Source organism: Salmo salar, chromosome ssa05, assembly GCF_905237065.1.
Source record: "Salmo salar chromosome ssa05, Ssal_v3.1, whole genome shotgun sequence".
Lineage (NCBI taxonomy): Eukaryota > Metazoa > Chordata > Actinopteri > Salmoniformes > Salmonidae > Salmo > Salmo salar.
This window is the reverse complement of record NC_059446.1, coordinates 91045825-91062780: the sequence shown is the minus strand read 5'-3', so window position 1 is coordinate 91062780 and position 16956 is coordinate 91045825. Positions and strand designations below refer to the sequence as shown.

The window sequence follows — 16956 nt, the reverse complement described above, 5'->3', positions numbered from 1 at the left end:
ACCTGCTTTTTTCTCTCTGTTGTTTGTGAACAACATGAATGTATAGCCCCACACCACCAGGTAACATGAATGTATAGCCCCACACCACCAGGTAACATGAATGTATAGCCCCACACCACCAGGTAACGTGAATGTATAGCCCCACACCACCAGGTAACATGAATGTATAGCCCCACACCACCAGGTAACGTGAATGTATAGCCCCACACCACCAGGTAACATGAATGTATAGCCCCACACCACCAGGTAACGTGAATGTATAGCCCCACACCACCAGGTAACATGAATGTATAGCCCCACACCACCAGGTAACGTGAATGTATAGCCCCACACCACCAGGTAACATGAATGTATAGCCCCACACCACCAGGTAACATGAATGTATAGCCCCACACCACCAGGTAACATGAATGTATAGCCCCACACCACCAGGTAACGTGAATGTATAGCCCCACACCACCAGGTAACGTGAATGTATAGCCCCACACCACCAGGTAACATGAATGTATAGCCCCACACCACCAGGTAACGTGAATGTATAGCCCCACACCACCAGGTAACGTGAATGTATAGCCCCACACCACCAGGTAACGTGAATGTATAGCCCCACACCACCAGGTAACGTGAATGTATAGCCCCACACCACCAGGTAACATGAATGTATAGCCCCACACCACCAGGTAACGTGAATGTATAGCCCCACACCACCAGGTAACGTGAATGTATAGCCCCACACCACCAGGTAACGTGAATGTATAGCCCCACACCACCAGGTAACATGAATGTATAGCCCCACACCACCAGGTAACGTGAATGTATAGCCCCACACCACCAGGTAACATGAATGTATAGCCCCACACCACCAGGTAACATGAATGTATAGCCCCACACCACCAGGTAACATGAATGTATAGCCCCACACCACCAGGTAACATGAATGTATAGCCCCACACCACCAGGTAACGTGAATGTATAGCCCCACACCACCAGGTAACATGAATGTATAGCCCCACACCACCAGGTAACATGAATGTATAGCCCCACACCACCAGGTAACGTGAATGTATAGCCCCACACCACCAGGTAACGTGAATGTATAGCCCCACACCACCAGGTAACGTGAATGTATAGCCCCACACCACCAGGTAACGTGAATGTATAGCCCCACACCACCAGGTAACGTGAATGTATAGCCCCACACCACCAGGTAACATGAATGTATAGCCCCACACCACCAGGTAACATGAATTATAGCCCCACACCACCAGGTAACGTGAATGTATAGCCCCACACCACCAGGTAACGTGAATGTATAGCCCCACACCACCAGGTAACATGAATGTATAGCCCCACACCACCAGGTAACATGAATGTATAGCCCCACACCACCAGGTAACATAAATTATAGCCCCACACCACCAGGTAACATGAATGTATAGCCCCACACCACCAGGTAACATGAATGTATAGCCCCACACCACCAGGTAACATGAATGTATAGCCCCACACCACCAGGTAACATGAATGTATAGCCCCACACCACCAGGTAACATGAATGTATAGCCCCACACCACCAGGTAACATGAATGTATAGCCCCACACCACCAGGTAACATGAATGTATAGCCCCACACCACCAGGTAACATGAATGTATAGCCCCACACCACCAGGTAACATGAATGTATAGCCCCACACCACCAGGTAACATGAATGTATAGCCCCACACCACCAGGTAACATGAATGTATAGCCCCACACCACCAGGTAACATGAATGTATAGCCCCACACCACCAGGTAACATGAATGTATAGCCCCACACCACCAGGTAACATGAATGTATAGCCCCACACCACCAGGTAACATGAATGTATAGCCCCACACCACCAGGTAACATGAATGTATAGCCCCACACCACCAGGTAACATGAATGTATAGCCCCACACCACCAGGTAACATGAATGTATAGCCCCACACCACCAGGTAACATGAATGTATAGCCCCACACCACCAGGTAACATGAATGTATAGCCCCACACCACCAGGTAACATGAATGTATAGCCCCACACCACCAGGTAACATGAATGTATAGCCCCACACCACCAGGTAACATGAATTATAGCCCCACACCACCAGGTAACATGAATGTATAGCCCCACACCACCAGGTAAGATGAATTATAGCCCCACACCACCAGGTAACATGAATGTATAGCCCCACACCTCCAGGTAACATGAATGTATAGCCCCACACCACCAGGTAACATGAATTATAGCCCCACACCACCAGGTAACATGAATGTATAGCCCCACACCACCAGGTAAGATGAATTATAGCCCCACACCACCAGGTAACATGAATGTATAGCCCCACACCTCCAGGTAACATGAATGTATAGCCCCACACCTCCAGGTAACATGAATGTATAGCCCCACACCACCAGGTAACATGAATGTATAGCCCCACACCACCAGGTAACATGAATTATAGCCCCACACCACCAGGTAACATGAATGTATAGCCCCACACCTCCAGGTAACATGAATGTATAGCCCCACACCACCAGGTAACATGAATTATAGCCCCACACCACCAGGTAACATGAATGTATAGCCCCACACCACCAGGTAAGATGAATTATAGCCCCACACCACCAGGTAACATGAATGTATAGCCCCACACCTCCAGGTAACATGAATGTATAGCCCTACACCTCCAGGTAACATGAATGTATAGCCCCACACCACCAGGGAACATGAATGTATAGCCCCACACCACCAGGTAACATGAATGTATAGCCCCACACCTCCAGGTAACATGAATGTATAGCCCTACACCTCCAGGTAACATGAATGTATAGCCCCACACCACCAGGTAACATGAATGTATAGCCCCACACCACCAGGTAACATGAATTATAGCCCCACACCACCAGGTAACATGAATGTATAGCCCCACACCACCAGGTAAGATGAATTATAGCCCCACACCACCAGGTAACATGAATGTATAGCCCCACACCTCCAGGTAACATGAATGTATAGCCCCACACCACCAGGGAACATGAATGTATAGCCCCACACCACCAGGTAACATGAATGTATAGCCCCACACCACCAGGTAAGATGAATTATAGCCCCACACCACCAGGTAACATGAATGTATAGCCCCACACCTCCAGGTAACATGAATGTATAGACCCTACACCTCCAGGTAACATGAATGTATAACCCCACACCGCCAGGGAACATGAATGTATAGCCCCACACCGCCAGGGAACATGAATGTATAGACCCACACCGCCAGGGAACATGAATGTATAGCCCCACACCACCAGGTAACATGAATGTATAGCCCCACACCGCCAGGTAACATGAATGTATAGCCCCACACCGCCAGGGAACATGAATGTATAGCCCCACACCACCAGGGAACATGAATGTATAGCCCCACACCACCAGGTAACATGAATGTATAGCCCCACACCACCAGGGAACATGAATGTATAGCCCCACACCGCCAGGGAACATGAATGTATAGCCCCACACCACCAGGGAACATGAATGTATAACCCTACACCGCCAGGGAACATGAATGTATAACCCCACACCGCCAGGGAACATGAATGTATAGCCCCACACCGCCAGGGAACATGAATGTATAGCCCCACACCACCAGGGAACATGAATTATAGCCCCACACCACCAGGTAACATGAATGTATAGCCCCACACCACCAGGGAACATGAATGTATAGCCCACACCACCAGGGAACATGAATGTATAGCCCCACACCACCAGGGAACATGAATGTATAGCCCCACACCACCAGGGAACATGAATGTATAGCCCCACACCACCAGGTAACATGAATTATAGCCCCACACCACCAGGTAACATGAATGTATAGCCCCACACCACCAGGGAACATGAATGTATAGCCCCACACCACCAGGGAACATGAATGTATAACCCTACACCACTAGGGAACATGAATGTATAGCCCCACACCACCAGGGAACATGAATGTATAGCCCCACACCACCAGGTAACATGAATGTATAGCCCCACATCACCAGGTAACATGAATGTATAGCCCCACACCACCAGGGAACATGAATGTATAGCCCCACACCACCAGGGAACATGAATTGTTGTATACAGATATAAGCGGGAAGGAACAGATTCTGAGAGAGATCTCAAGCTGAATAGAAGCCTAGGGTCCATCCCAAATGGGACCCTATCTCCTGTATAGTGCTGCCCTACAGCTATGTGGGGTTCCATGCAGTTACATCATTACGTATGTAGAGCAACACTGTTTTCCTCTGACTAGTTAACATAGCTGAAGGGATGAACATAAAGTCGTGTGTGTGTGTGTGTGTGTGTGTGTGTGTGTAGGGGTGAATATAAAGTCATGTCGCCTGCAGGTTGTATTAGTCATTCAGACAGTCTGGTTCAAGGTTGAACTCTGAATCGTCTCTTTCTCCTCTCTCTGTCTTCTCAGATGTCCATTACACATGTCAGTGTATGTGTCCTGTAGTGTTAGTTGTTTAAACCCGTCTACAGTATCTCTCTGTCTCATCATGTGAGGTTCCATCGTCACCATACAGGCAGTGTCCAATGTCTTCTACATATACTACATGTCCAGTACATATAGTACATATCTAGTACATATAGTACATATCTAGTACATATAGAACATGTCTACTACATATAGTACATATCTAGTACATGTAGTATATATCTAGTACATATAGTACATGTCTAGTACATAAAGAACATATAGTATGTATCTAGTACATATAGTACATATCTAGAACATATAGAACATGTCTACAACATATAGTACATATCTAGTACATGTAGTATATATCTAGTACATATAGTACATGTCTAGTACATAAAGCACATATAGTATGTATCTAGTACATATAGAACATGTCTACTACATATAGTACATATCCAGTACATGTAGTATATATATAGTACATGTCTAGTACATATAGAACATATAGTACATATCTACTACATGTAGTATATATCTAGTACATATAGTACATGTCTAGTACATATAGTACATGTCTAGTACATATAGTACATGTCTAGTACATATAGAACATATAGTACATATCTAGTGCATATAGTACATGTCCAGTACATATAGTACATGTCTAGTACATATCTAGTACATATAGTACATATCTAGTACATGTAGTACATATCTAGTACATGTAGTACATATCTAGTACATGTATTACATGTCCAGTACATATAGTACATGTCCAGTACATATAGTACATGTCCAGTACATATAGTACTTGTCTAGTACATATAGTACATATCTAGTACATATAGTACATATCTAGTACATGTAGTATATATCAAGTACATATAGAACATATAGTACATATCTAGTCTATGTAGTATATATCTAGTACATATAGTACATGTCTAGTACATACAGAACATATAGTACATATCTAGTGCATATAGTACATGTCCAGTACATATAGTACATGTCTAGTACATATCTAGTACATATAGTACATATCTAGTACATGTAGTATATGTCTAGTACATATAGTACATGTCTAGTACATATAGAACATATAGTACATATCTAGTACATGTAGTACATGTCTAGTACATATAGTACATATCTAGTACATAGTACATATCTAGTTCATATATTACATATCTACTTCATATAGTTCATATCGTACATATCTATTACATATAGCACATATCTAGTACATAGTACATATAGTTCATATCTAGTACATATAGTACATATCTAGTACATAGTACATATCTAGTACATATCTTGTTCATATTGTACATATCTAGTTCATATAGTTGTCAAAGGAATTTTTCTATCCAATGATAAAAATTAACAATCAATAAGCTTTGACTAATTCCCAAGGTTTGTAAGACAATGGTTTAATAATTAGTCAAGGACTCAGCTTTCTGCAAAAGGTTCGTACGGTTTATTCAGAGAACGTTCTGCCCAACATTAACAAAGATGTTCATTTTATCCTCTCTCTCCGCTTACGCACACAGCTCCACACCAACAGTAGATAACCTACGCACACACATACACACAAACAGTAGGTGAACAGTATCTCTCCCTTGACTTCCCACCACTGTTAATCACTATCCAGCGCTGTCTGTTCCTTTCCCCCCGAGATTAGGAGAACCTTGAAGGCTACTCCCTGTCTCTACACACACACATGTCTACGGTTCCCTTAGGCCCACTAATCACACACACACATTTCTCTCCCTTCCGGGCCTCTACTAGACCTTATGGAACTAACATTCAGTACTTTAATTATTCATTACCCATGCTACATAACTACTAATTAATAATGGATTATTGATTCATTTACCTTTATTAGATAATTCTCTTATCAATAGTACATATCTAGTACATAGTACACATCTAGAACATATAGTACATATCTAGTACATATAGTTCATGTCTAGTACATATAGTACATATCTAGTACATAGTACATATCTAGTACGTATCTTGTTCATATAGTACATATCTATTTCATATTGTACATATAGTATATATCTAGTACATATAGTACATGTCTAGTATATATAGTACATGTCTAGTACATATAGTGCATATCTAGCACATATACTACATGTCTAGTACATATAGTACATATCTAGTACATAGTACATATCTAGTACATAGTACATATCTAGTACGTATCTTGTTCATATAGTACATATCTATTTCATATTGTACATATATAGTACATATAGTACATGTCTAGTATATATAGTACATGTCTAGTATATATAGTACATGTGTTGAAGACAATACACACATACTGTACAGTGCATTTGGAAAGTATTTAGGCTCCTTCACTTTTTCCACATTTTGCTACGTTACAGCCTCATTCTGAAATGGATTAAATAGTTTTTTTCCCCCTCATAAATCTACACAAAATACCTTCATGACAAAGCAAAAACTGTTCTTTAGAAATGTTTGCTAATTTAAAAATAAAAAACGGAAATATTACATTTACATAAGTATTCCTTGAGTATGACTCTACAAGCTTGGCACACCTCTATTTGGGGAGTTTCTCCCATTCTTCTCTGCAGATCCTCTCAAGCTCTGTCAGGTTGGATGGGGAGTGTCGCTGCACAGCTATTTTCAGGTCTCTCCAGAGATGTTCGATCGGGTTCAAGTCCAGGCTGGCCGACTCAAGGGCATTCAGAGACTTGTTCCGAAGCCACTCCTGCATTGTCTTGGCTGTGTGCTTAAGGTCGCTGCCTGTTGGAAGGTGAACCTTCGCCCCAGTCTGAGGTCCTGTGCACTCTGGAGCAGGTTTTCATCAAGGATCTCTCTGTACTTTGCTCTGTTCATGTTTGCCTTGATCCTGACTAGCCTCCCAATGCCTGCCGTTGAAAAACATCCCCACAGCATGATGATGCCACTACTATCGTTCACCGTGGGGATGGTGCCAGGTTTCCTCCAGACTTGACACTTGGCATTCAGGCCAAAGAGTTGAATCTTGATTTCATCAGACCAGAGAATACAAGCGGGCTGTCATGGCCACTCTACTATAAAGGTCTGATTGGTGGAGTGCTGCAGAGATGGTTGTCCTCCTGGAAGGTTCTCCCATCTCCACAGAGGAACTCTGGAGCTCTGTCAGAGTGACCATCGGGTTCTTGGTCACCTCCCTGATTACTCAGTTTGGCTGGGCGGCGAGCTCTAGGAAGAGTCTTGGTGGTTCCAAACTTCTTCCATTTAAGATTGATGGAGGCCACTGTGTTCTTGGTGACCTTCAATGCTGCGGACATTTTTTGGTACCCTTCCCCAGATCTGTGCTTCGACACAATCCTGTCTTGGAGCTCTATGGACAATTCCTTCAACCTCATGGCTTGGTTTTTGCTCTGACATGCACTGTCAACTGTGGGACCTTATATAGACAGGTGTGTGCCTTTCCAAATCACGTCCAATCAATTGATTTACCACAGGTGGACTCCAATCAAGTTGTAGAAACATCTCAAGGATGATCAATGGAAACAGGATGCACCAATTTTCAAATCTCATGTAAAAGGGGCTGAATAATTATGTAAATAAGGTATTTATGTTTTCTAATTTTAATAAATGTGCAAACATTTCTAAAAACCTGTTTTCGCTTTGTAACTACAGGGTATTGAGTCATTGTGGGGTATTGAGTCATTATGGGGTATTGAGTCATTATGGGGTATTGAGTCATTATGGGGTATTGAGTCATTGTGGTGTATTGTGTCATTGTGGTGTATTGAGTCATTGTGGGGTATTGAGTCATTGTGGAGTATTGAGTCATTGTGGAGTATTTTGTTATTATGGGGTATTGTGTCATTGTGGGGTATTGAGTCATTATGATGTGTTGTGTCATTATGGAGTATTGAGTCATTATGGGGTATTGAGTCTTATGGGGTGTTGTGTCAATATGGAGTAGTGAGTCACTGTGGGGTATTATGTCATTATGGGGTATTGTGTCATTATGGAGTATTGTGTAATTTGAGTATTGTGTATTGTTATTGTTTGTTTATCTTGTGGGGTATTGTTTTGGATTTTTGTCATTATGTTATTTTTCATTTGGTATTGTCTTATGTTTGTTTGTTCTTATGTGTGTTGGTATTTTTTACATTGTTTGTTTTGGTGTTGAGTCTTGAGGTTTTCTTTTTTTTGTCATTATGGGTTTTGTCATTGTGGGTTATTGATCATTTGTTTTTTCTTATGGTTTATCTTTTTCTTTTTGTCTTGTTTGAGTGCATTATGGAGTATTGTGTAATTGTGGGGTATTGTGTTATGGGGTATTGAGTCATTGTGGGGTATTGAGTCATTATGGAGTATTGTGTCATTATGGGGTATTTTGTCATTATGGTTAGTAGTATTGTGTCATTATGGGGTATTGAGTCATTTATTGTCATTATGGAGTGTTGAGGCATTATGGGGTATTGAGTCATTGTGGGGTATTGTGTCATTATGGAGTGTTGAGTCATTGAGGTATTGTGTCATTATATGGTATTGTGTCATTATGGGGTATTGTGTCATTGTGGGGTATTGAGTCATTGTGGAGTATTTTGTCATTATGGGGTATTGAGTCAATATGGGGTATTGAGTCATTATGGGGTATTGTGTCATTATTGAGTATTGAGTCATTATGGGGTATTGAGTCATTATGGGGTATTGTGTCGTTATGGGGTATTGAGTCATTATGGGGTATTGAGTCATTATGGGGTATTGAGTCATTATGGGGTATTGTGTCATTATGGGGTATTGTGTCATTATGGAGTATTCATTATGGGGTGTTTTGTCATTATGGAGTATTGAGTCATTATGGGGTATTGTGTCATTATGGGTTATTGAGTCATTATGGGGTATTGAGTCATTATGGGGTATTGTGTCATATTGAGTCTTTATGGGGTATTGTGTCATATTGAGTCATTATGGGGTATTGAGTCATTATGGGGTATTGAGTCATTATGGGGTATTGAGTCATTATGGGTTATTGAGTCATTATGGGGTATTGAGTCTTTATGGGGTATTGTGTCATATTGAGTCATTATGGGGTATTGAGTCATTATGGGGTGTTGAGTCATTATGGGGTTTTGTGTCATTATTGAGTATTAAGTCATTATGGGGTATTGTGTCATTATTAAGTATTAAGTCATTATGGGGTATTGTGTCATATTGAGTCATTGTGGGGTATTGAGTCATTATGGGGTGTTGAGTCATTATGGGGTTTTGTGTCATTATTGAGTATTAAGTCATTATGGGGTATTGTGTCATTATTAAGTATTAAGTCATTATGGGGTATTGTGTCATATTGAGTAATTGTGGGGTATTGAGTCGTTATGGGGTATTGAGTCATTATGGGGTATTGAGTCATTATTGAGTATTGAGTCATTATGTGGTATTGTGTCATTGAGTATTAAGGCATTATGGGGTATTGTGTCATTATGGGGTATTGAGTCATTATGGGGTATTGAGTCATTATGTGGTATTGTGTCATTGAGTATTAAGGCATTATGGGGTATTGTGTCATTATGGGGTATTGTGTCATTGTGGGGTATTGTGTCATTATGGGGTATTGTGTCATTATGGGGTATTGTGTCGTTATGGGGTGTTGTGTCATTATGGGGTGTTGTGTCATTATGGGGTATTGAGTCGTTATGGGGTATTGTGTCATTATGGGGTATTGAGTCATTATGTGGTATTGTGTCATTGAGTATTAAGTCATTATGGGGTATTGTGTCATTATGGGGTATTGTTGTGTCATTATGGGGTATTGTGTCATTATTGAGTATTAAGTCATTATGGGGTATTGTGTCATATTGAGTCATTGTGGGGTATTGAGTCGTTATGGGGTATTGAGTCATTATGGGGTGTTGTATGTAGATTGATGAGGATTTTTTTAAAGTAATTTTATTTTAGAATTTACATTTCTTTACTTTTCTTTAACTAGGCAGGTCAGTTAAAAACAAATTATTATTTTCAGTGACAGCCTAGGAACTGCCTTGTTCAGGGGCAGAACTACAGATTTTTACCTTGTCAGCTCGCGGATTCGATCTTGCAACTTTTCGGTTACAAGTCCAACGCTCTGACCACTAGACTACCTGCCTAATAAGGCTGTAACGTAACAAAATGTGTTAAAGGGGAAGGGGTCTGAATGCTTTCCAAACGCACTGTATATTAAGGTTCAAGAGTCATCTCTGCTGAAGGTCAGAGGTCATATGGAACATAAGTTCCACGTGGAAATCTCAGTCAAATTAACTATTGTGAGAAAGGTCACACACAGTCTTTTTTCCCCATCCACATTTTCTCTTTCTGTCTGGGTACCGAAAGTTAATTTGTCCTCACATAGAAAATGAAAAGGTCCCATTGTAGAGTTGTATTAGCTGTTGGAGCCTGGAGGTCAGGCTGAGTTAATTATGTTAAGCTTTGGTGTCAGGTTTGGGTTGTTAAACGGCTCACCATTTACCTGACATGAACGAGAAGACTGGCTTCAGATGGTCATGTGGATGGAGAACCCATGGCCAGGGTTCTACAGGGTTCCCCCAAGGTTCTGCTACAACTTCAGTTGGTTGAACGATTGCTGATGTTTTAGAGGGAGCTGGGGAACCAACTCTTTCTTCTCAGGTTGTACGCTGGATGACTGGTTCTTAACTATTTCTCTCTCTCTCTCTCTCTCTCTCTCTCTCTCTCTCTCTCTCTCTCTCTCTCTCTCTCTCTCTCTCTCTCTCTCTCTCTCTCTCCCTCTGTCTCTCTCTCTCTCTCTCTCTGTCTCTCTCTCTCTCTCTCTCTCTCTGTCTCCCTCTCCCTCTCTCTCTCCCTCTCTCTCTCTCTAACAGCTCCTGTAGAACCCCTACTCTGTAAGTTTGCAGATGGAGGACAGAAGAAGAGGCTGAACCAGAACAAGTACCCCCAAAACGGACAACCATGGACCAGAGATGGAGAGGTGAAATACAACCTTATCATACCCATACCATAACCATACCATAACCATGGACCAGAGATGGAGAGGTGAAATGCAACCTTATCATACCCATACCATAACCTTATCATACCCATACCATAACCATACCATAACCATGGACCAGAGATGGAGAGGTGAAATGCAACCTTATCATACCCATACCATAACCATACCATAACCATGGACCAGAGATGGAGAGGTGACATGCAACCTTATCATAACCATACGATAACCTTATCATACCCATACCATAACCATACCATAACCATGGACCAGAGATGGAGAGGTGACATGCAACCTTATCATACCCATACCATAACCTTATCATACCCATACCATAACCATGGACCAGAGATGGAGAGTTGAAATGCAACCTTATCATCCCATACCATAACCTTATCATACCCATACCATAACCATGGACCAGAGATGGAGAGGTGAAATGCAACCTTATCATACCCATACCATAACCTTATCATACCCATACCATAACCATGGACCAGAGATGGAGAGGTGAAATGCAACCTTATCATACCCATACCATAACCTTATCATACCCATACCATAACCATACCATAACCATGGACCAGAGATGGAGAGGTGAAATGCAACCTTATCATACCCATACCATAACCTTATCATACCCATACCATAACCATACCATAACCATGGACCAGAGATGGAGAGGTGAAATGCAACCTTATCATACCCATACCATAACCTTATCATACCCATACCATAACCATACCATAACCATGGACCAGAGATGGAGAGGTGAAATACAACCTTATCATAACCATACCATAACCTTATCATACCCATACCATAACCATACCATAACCATGGACCAGAGATGGAGAGGTGAAATACAACCTTATCATACCCATACCATAACCTTATCATACCCATACCATAACCATGGACCAGAGATGGAGAGGTGAAATACAACCTTATCATACCCATACCATAACCTTATCATACCCATACCATAACCATACCATAACCATGGACCAGAGATGGAGAGGTGACATGCAACCTTATCATAACCATACCATAACCTTATCATACCCATACCATAACCATACCATAACCATGGACCAGAGATGGAGAGGTGAAATGCAACCTTATCATACCCATACCATAACCTTATCATACCCATACCATAACCATACCATAACCATGGACCAGAGATGGAGAGGTGACATGCAACCTTATCATAACCATACCATAACCTTATCATAACCATACCATAACCATGGACCAGAGATGGAGAGGTGAAATGCAACCTTATCATACCCATACCATAACCTTATCATACCCATACCATAACCTTATCATACCCATACCATAACCTTATCATACCCATACCATAACCTTATCATAACCATACCATAACCTTATCATACCCATACCATAACCTTATCATAACCATACCATAACCTTATCATACCCATACCATAACCTTATCATAACCATACCATAACCTTATCATACCCATACCATAACCTTATCATACCATAACCTTATCATAACCCTACCATAACCTTATCATAACCCTACCATAACCTTATCATACCCATTCCATAACCTTATCATAACCATACCATAACGTTATCATACCCATACCATAACCTTATCATAACCCTACCATAACCTTATCATACCCATACCATAACCTTATCATAACCATACCATAACCTTATCATAACCATACCATAACCTTATCATACCCATACCATAACCTTATCATAACCCTACCATAACCTTATCATAACCATACCATAACCTTACCATCAAATCAAATCAAATTTATTTATATAGCCCTTCGTACATCAGCTGATATTCTCAAAGTGCTGTACAGAAACCCAGCCTAAAACCCCAAACAGCAAGCAAAGCATGTGAAAGAAGCACGGTGGCTAGGAAAAACTCCCTAGGAAAAACTCCCTAGAAAGGCCAAAAACCTAGGAAGAAACCTAGAGAGGAACCAGGCTATGAGGGGTGGCCAGTCCTCTTCTGGCTGTGCAGGGTGGATATTATAACAGAACATGGTCAAGATGTTAAAATGTTAAAATGTTCATAAATGACCAGCATGGTCAAATAATAATAATCATAGTAGTTGTCGAGGGTGCAACAAGCACGTCCGGTGAACAGGTCAGGGTTCCATAGCCGCAGGCAGAACAGTTGAAACTGGAGCAGCAGCACGGCCAGGTGGACTGGGGACAGCAAGGAGTCATCATACCAGGTAGTCCTGAGGCATGGTCCTAGGGCTCAGGTCCTCCGAGAGAAAGACAGAAAGAGGGAAAGAGAGAATTAGAGAGAGCATGTTTAAATACACACAGGACACCGGATAAGACAAGAGAAATACTCCAGATGTAACAGACTGACCCTAGCCCCCCGACACATAAACTACTGCAGCATAAATACTGGAGGCTGAGACAGGAGGGATCAGAAGACACTGTGGCCCCATCCGATGATACCCCTGGACAGGGCCAAACAGGCAGGATATAACCCCACCCACTTTGCCAAAGCACAGCCCCCACACCACTAGAGGGATGTCTCCAACCACCAACTTACCGTCCTAAGACAAGGCCGAGTATAGCCCACAACGATCTCCGCCATGGCACAACCCAAGGGGGGGGCCAACCCAGACAGGAAGACCACGTCAGTGACTCAACCCACTCAAGTGACGCACCCCTCCCATGGACGGCATGGAAGAACACCAGTAGGCCAGTGACTCAGCCCCTGTAAAAGGGTTAGAGGCAGAGAATCCCAGTGGAAAGAGGGGAACCGGCAAGGCAGAGACAGCAAGGGCGGTTCGTTGCTCCAGCCTTTCCGTTCACCTTCAAACTCCTGGGCCAGACTATACTTAATCATAGGACCTACTGAAGAGATAAGTCTTCAGTAAAGACTTAAAGGTTGAGACTGAGTCTGCGTCTCTCACATTGGTAGGCAGACCATTCCATAAAAATGGAGCTCTATAGGAGAAAGCCCTACCTCCAGCCGTTTGCTTAGAAATTCTAGGGACAATTAGGAGGCCTGCGTCTTGTGACCGTAGCGTACGTGTAGGTATGTACGGCAGGACCAAATCAGAAAGATAGGTAGGAGCAAGCCCATGTAATGCTTTGTAGGTAACCATAACCATACCATAACCTTATCATAACCCTACCGTAACCTTATCATAACCATACCATAACCTTATCATAACCCTACCGTAACCTTATCATAACCATACCATAACCTTATCATAACCCTACCGTAACCTTATCATAACCATACCTAACCTTATCACTCATAACCATACCATAACCTTATCATAACCCTACCTAATTTCATAACCATACCATAACCTTATCATAACCCTACCGTAACCTTATCATAACCATACCATAACCTTATCATAAACCTACCATAACCTTATCATAACCATACCATAACCTTATCATAACCATACCATAACCTTATCATAACCCTACCGTAACCTTATCATAACATACCATAACCTTATCATAACCCTACCGTAACCTTATCATAACCATACCATAACCTTATCATAACCCTACCGTAACCTTATCATAACCATACCATAACCTTATCATAACCCTACCGTAACCTTATCATAACCATACCATCACACTCTTTCAACATTTATCAGCATCCTCTTTGCTCCGATTCAAATGAGGTGCAACACACTGCAACAATGTGAAAGATGAAACAACAGCATCCACAACAATAACAGGATGCAAAGCTGCAGTCTGTTCATGTTGAAGTTCTCTGTCTCTACCTTCTCCTCTCCTTACCCCAATGTGCCTGGCCCTCCTCCTCCTCCTCCTCCTCCTCCTCCTCTCTGGGCAGTACCAGGCTGGCATGACGTACCAGCCAGGGAATTCTCCCTCTGCCCCCCCATCCAATAGAGGACAAAACAATATGAGTCAGTGTTCATTCATTTAGCCAGCTTAGTGTTGTCAACATGAGATACAACTCCTGTAACTCTGTAAATACCATACAGCTCCTGTAACTCTGTAAATACCATACAGCTCCTGTAACTCTGTAAATACCATATAGCTCCTGTAACTCTATAAATACCATACAGCTCCTGTAACTCTGTAAATACCATACAGCTCCTGTAACTCTATAAATACCATACAGCTCCTGTAACTCTGTAAATACCATACAGCTCCTGTAACTCTATAAATACCATACAGCTCCTGTAACTCTATACATACCATGCAGCTCCTGTAACTCTATAAATACCATACAGCTCCTGTAACTCTGTAAATACCATACAGCTCCTGTAAGTCTATAAATACCATACAGCTCCTGTAACTCTGTAAATACCATACAGCTCCTGTAACTCTATAAATACCATACAGCTCCTGTAACTCTATAAATACCATACAGCTCCTGTAACTCTATAAATACCATACAGCTCCTGTAACTCTATAAATACCATACAGCTCCTGTAACTCTGTAAATACCATACAGCTCCTGTAACTCTATAAATACCATACAGCTCCTGTAACTCTGTAAATACCATACAGCTCCTGTAACTCTGTAAATACCATACAGCTCCTGTAACTCTGTAAATACCATACAGCTCCTGTAACTCTATAAATACCATACAGCTCCTGTAACTCTATAAATACCATACAGCTCCTGTAACTCTGTAAATACCATACAGCTCCTGTAACTCTATAAATACCATACAGCTCCTGTAACTCTGTAAATACCATACAGCTCCTGTAACTCTGTAAATACCATACAGCTCCTGTAACTCTGTAAATACCATACAGCTCCTGTAACTCTGTAAATACCATACAGCTCCTGTAACTCTGTAAATACCATACAGCTCCTGTAACTCTATAAATACCATACAGCTCCTGTAACTCTGTAAATACCATACAGCTCCTGTAACTCTATAAATACCATACAGCTCCTGTAACTCTGTAAATACCATACAGCTCCTGTAACTCTATAAATACCATACAGCTCCTGTAACTCTATAAATACCATACAGCTCCTGTAACTCTATAAATACCATACAGCTCCTGTAACTCTGTAAATACCATACAGCTCCTGTAACTCTATAAATACCATACAGCTCCTGTAACTCTGTAAATACCATACAGCTCCTGTAACTCTATAAATACCATACAGCTCCTGTAACTCTGTAAATACCATACAGCTCCTGTAACTCTGTAAATACCATACAGCTCCTGTAACTCTGTAAATACCATACAGCTCCTGTAACTCTGTAAATACCATACAGCTCCTGTAACTCTATAAATACCATACAGCTCCTGTAACTCTGTAAATACCATACAGCTCCTGTAACTCTGTAAATACCATACAGCTCCTGTAACTCTATAAATACCATACAGCTCCTGTAACTCTATAAATACCATACAGCTCCTGTAACTCTGTAAATACCATACAGCTCCTGTAACTCTATAAATACCATACAGCTCCT

At 41.7% G+C, this 16956-nt stretch overlaps 1 protein-coding gene across 3 annotated transcripts in view; it reads left to right on the top strand.

Moving 5' to 3' along the window:
- The window catches only part of LOC106606141 (RNA-binding motif, single-stranded-interacting protein 3), a 219507-nt gene that overhangs the window by 161633 nt on the left and 40918 nt on the right, over positions 1 to 16956 (top strand). For all 3 annotated transcript variants that reach the window (XM_045719370.1, XM_045719369.1, XM_045719368.1), the window contains exon 7: positions 11365 to 11471. In XM_045719370.1, the coding sequence (XP_045575326.1) occupies positions 11365 to 11471 (107 nt within the window). The remainder of the gene's footprint in view (positions 1 to 11364; positions 11472 to 16956) is intronic.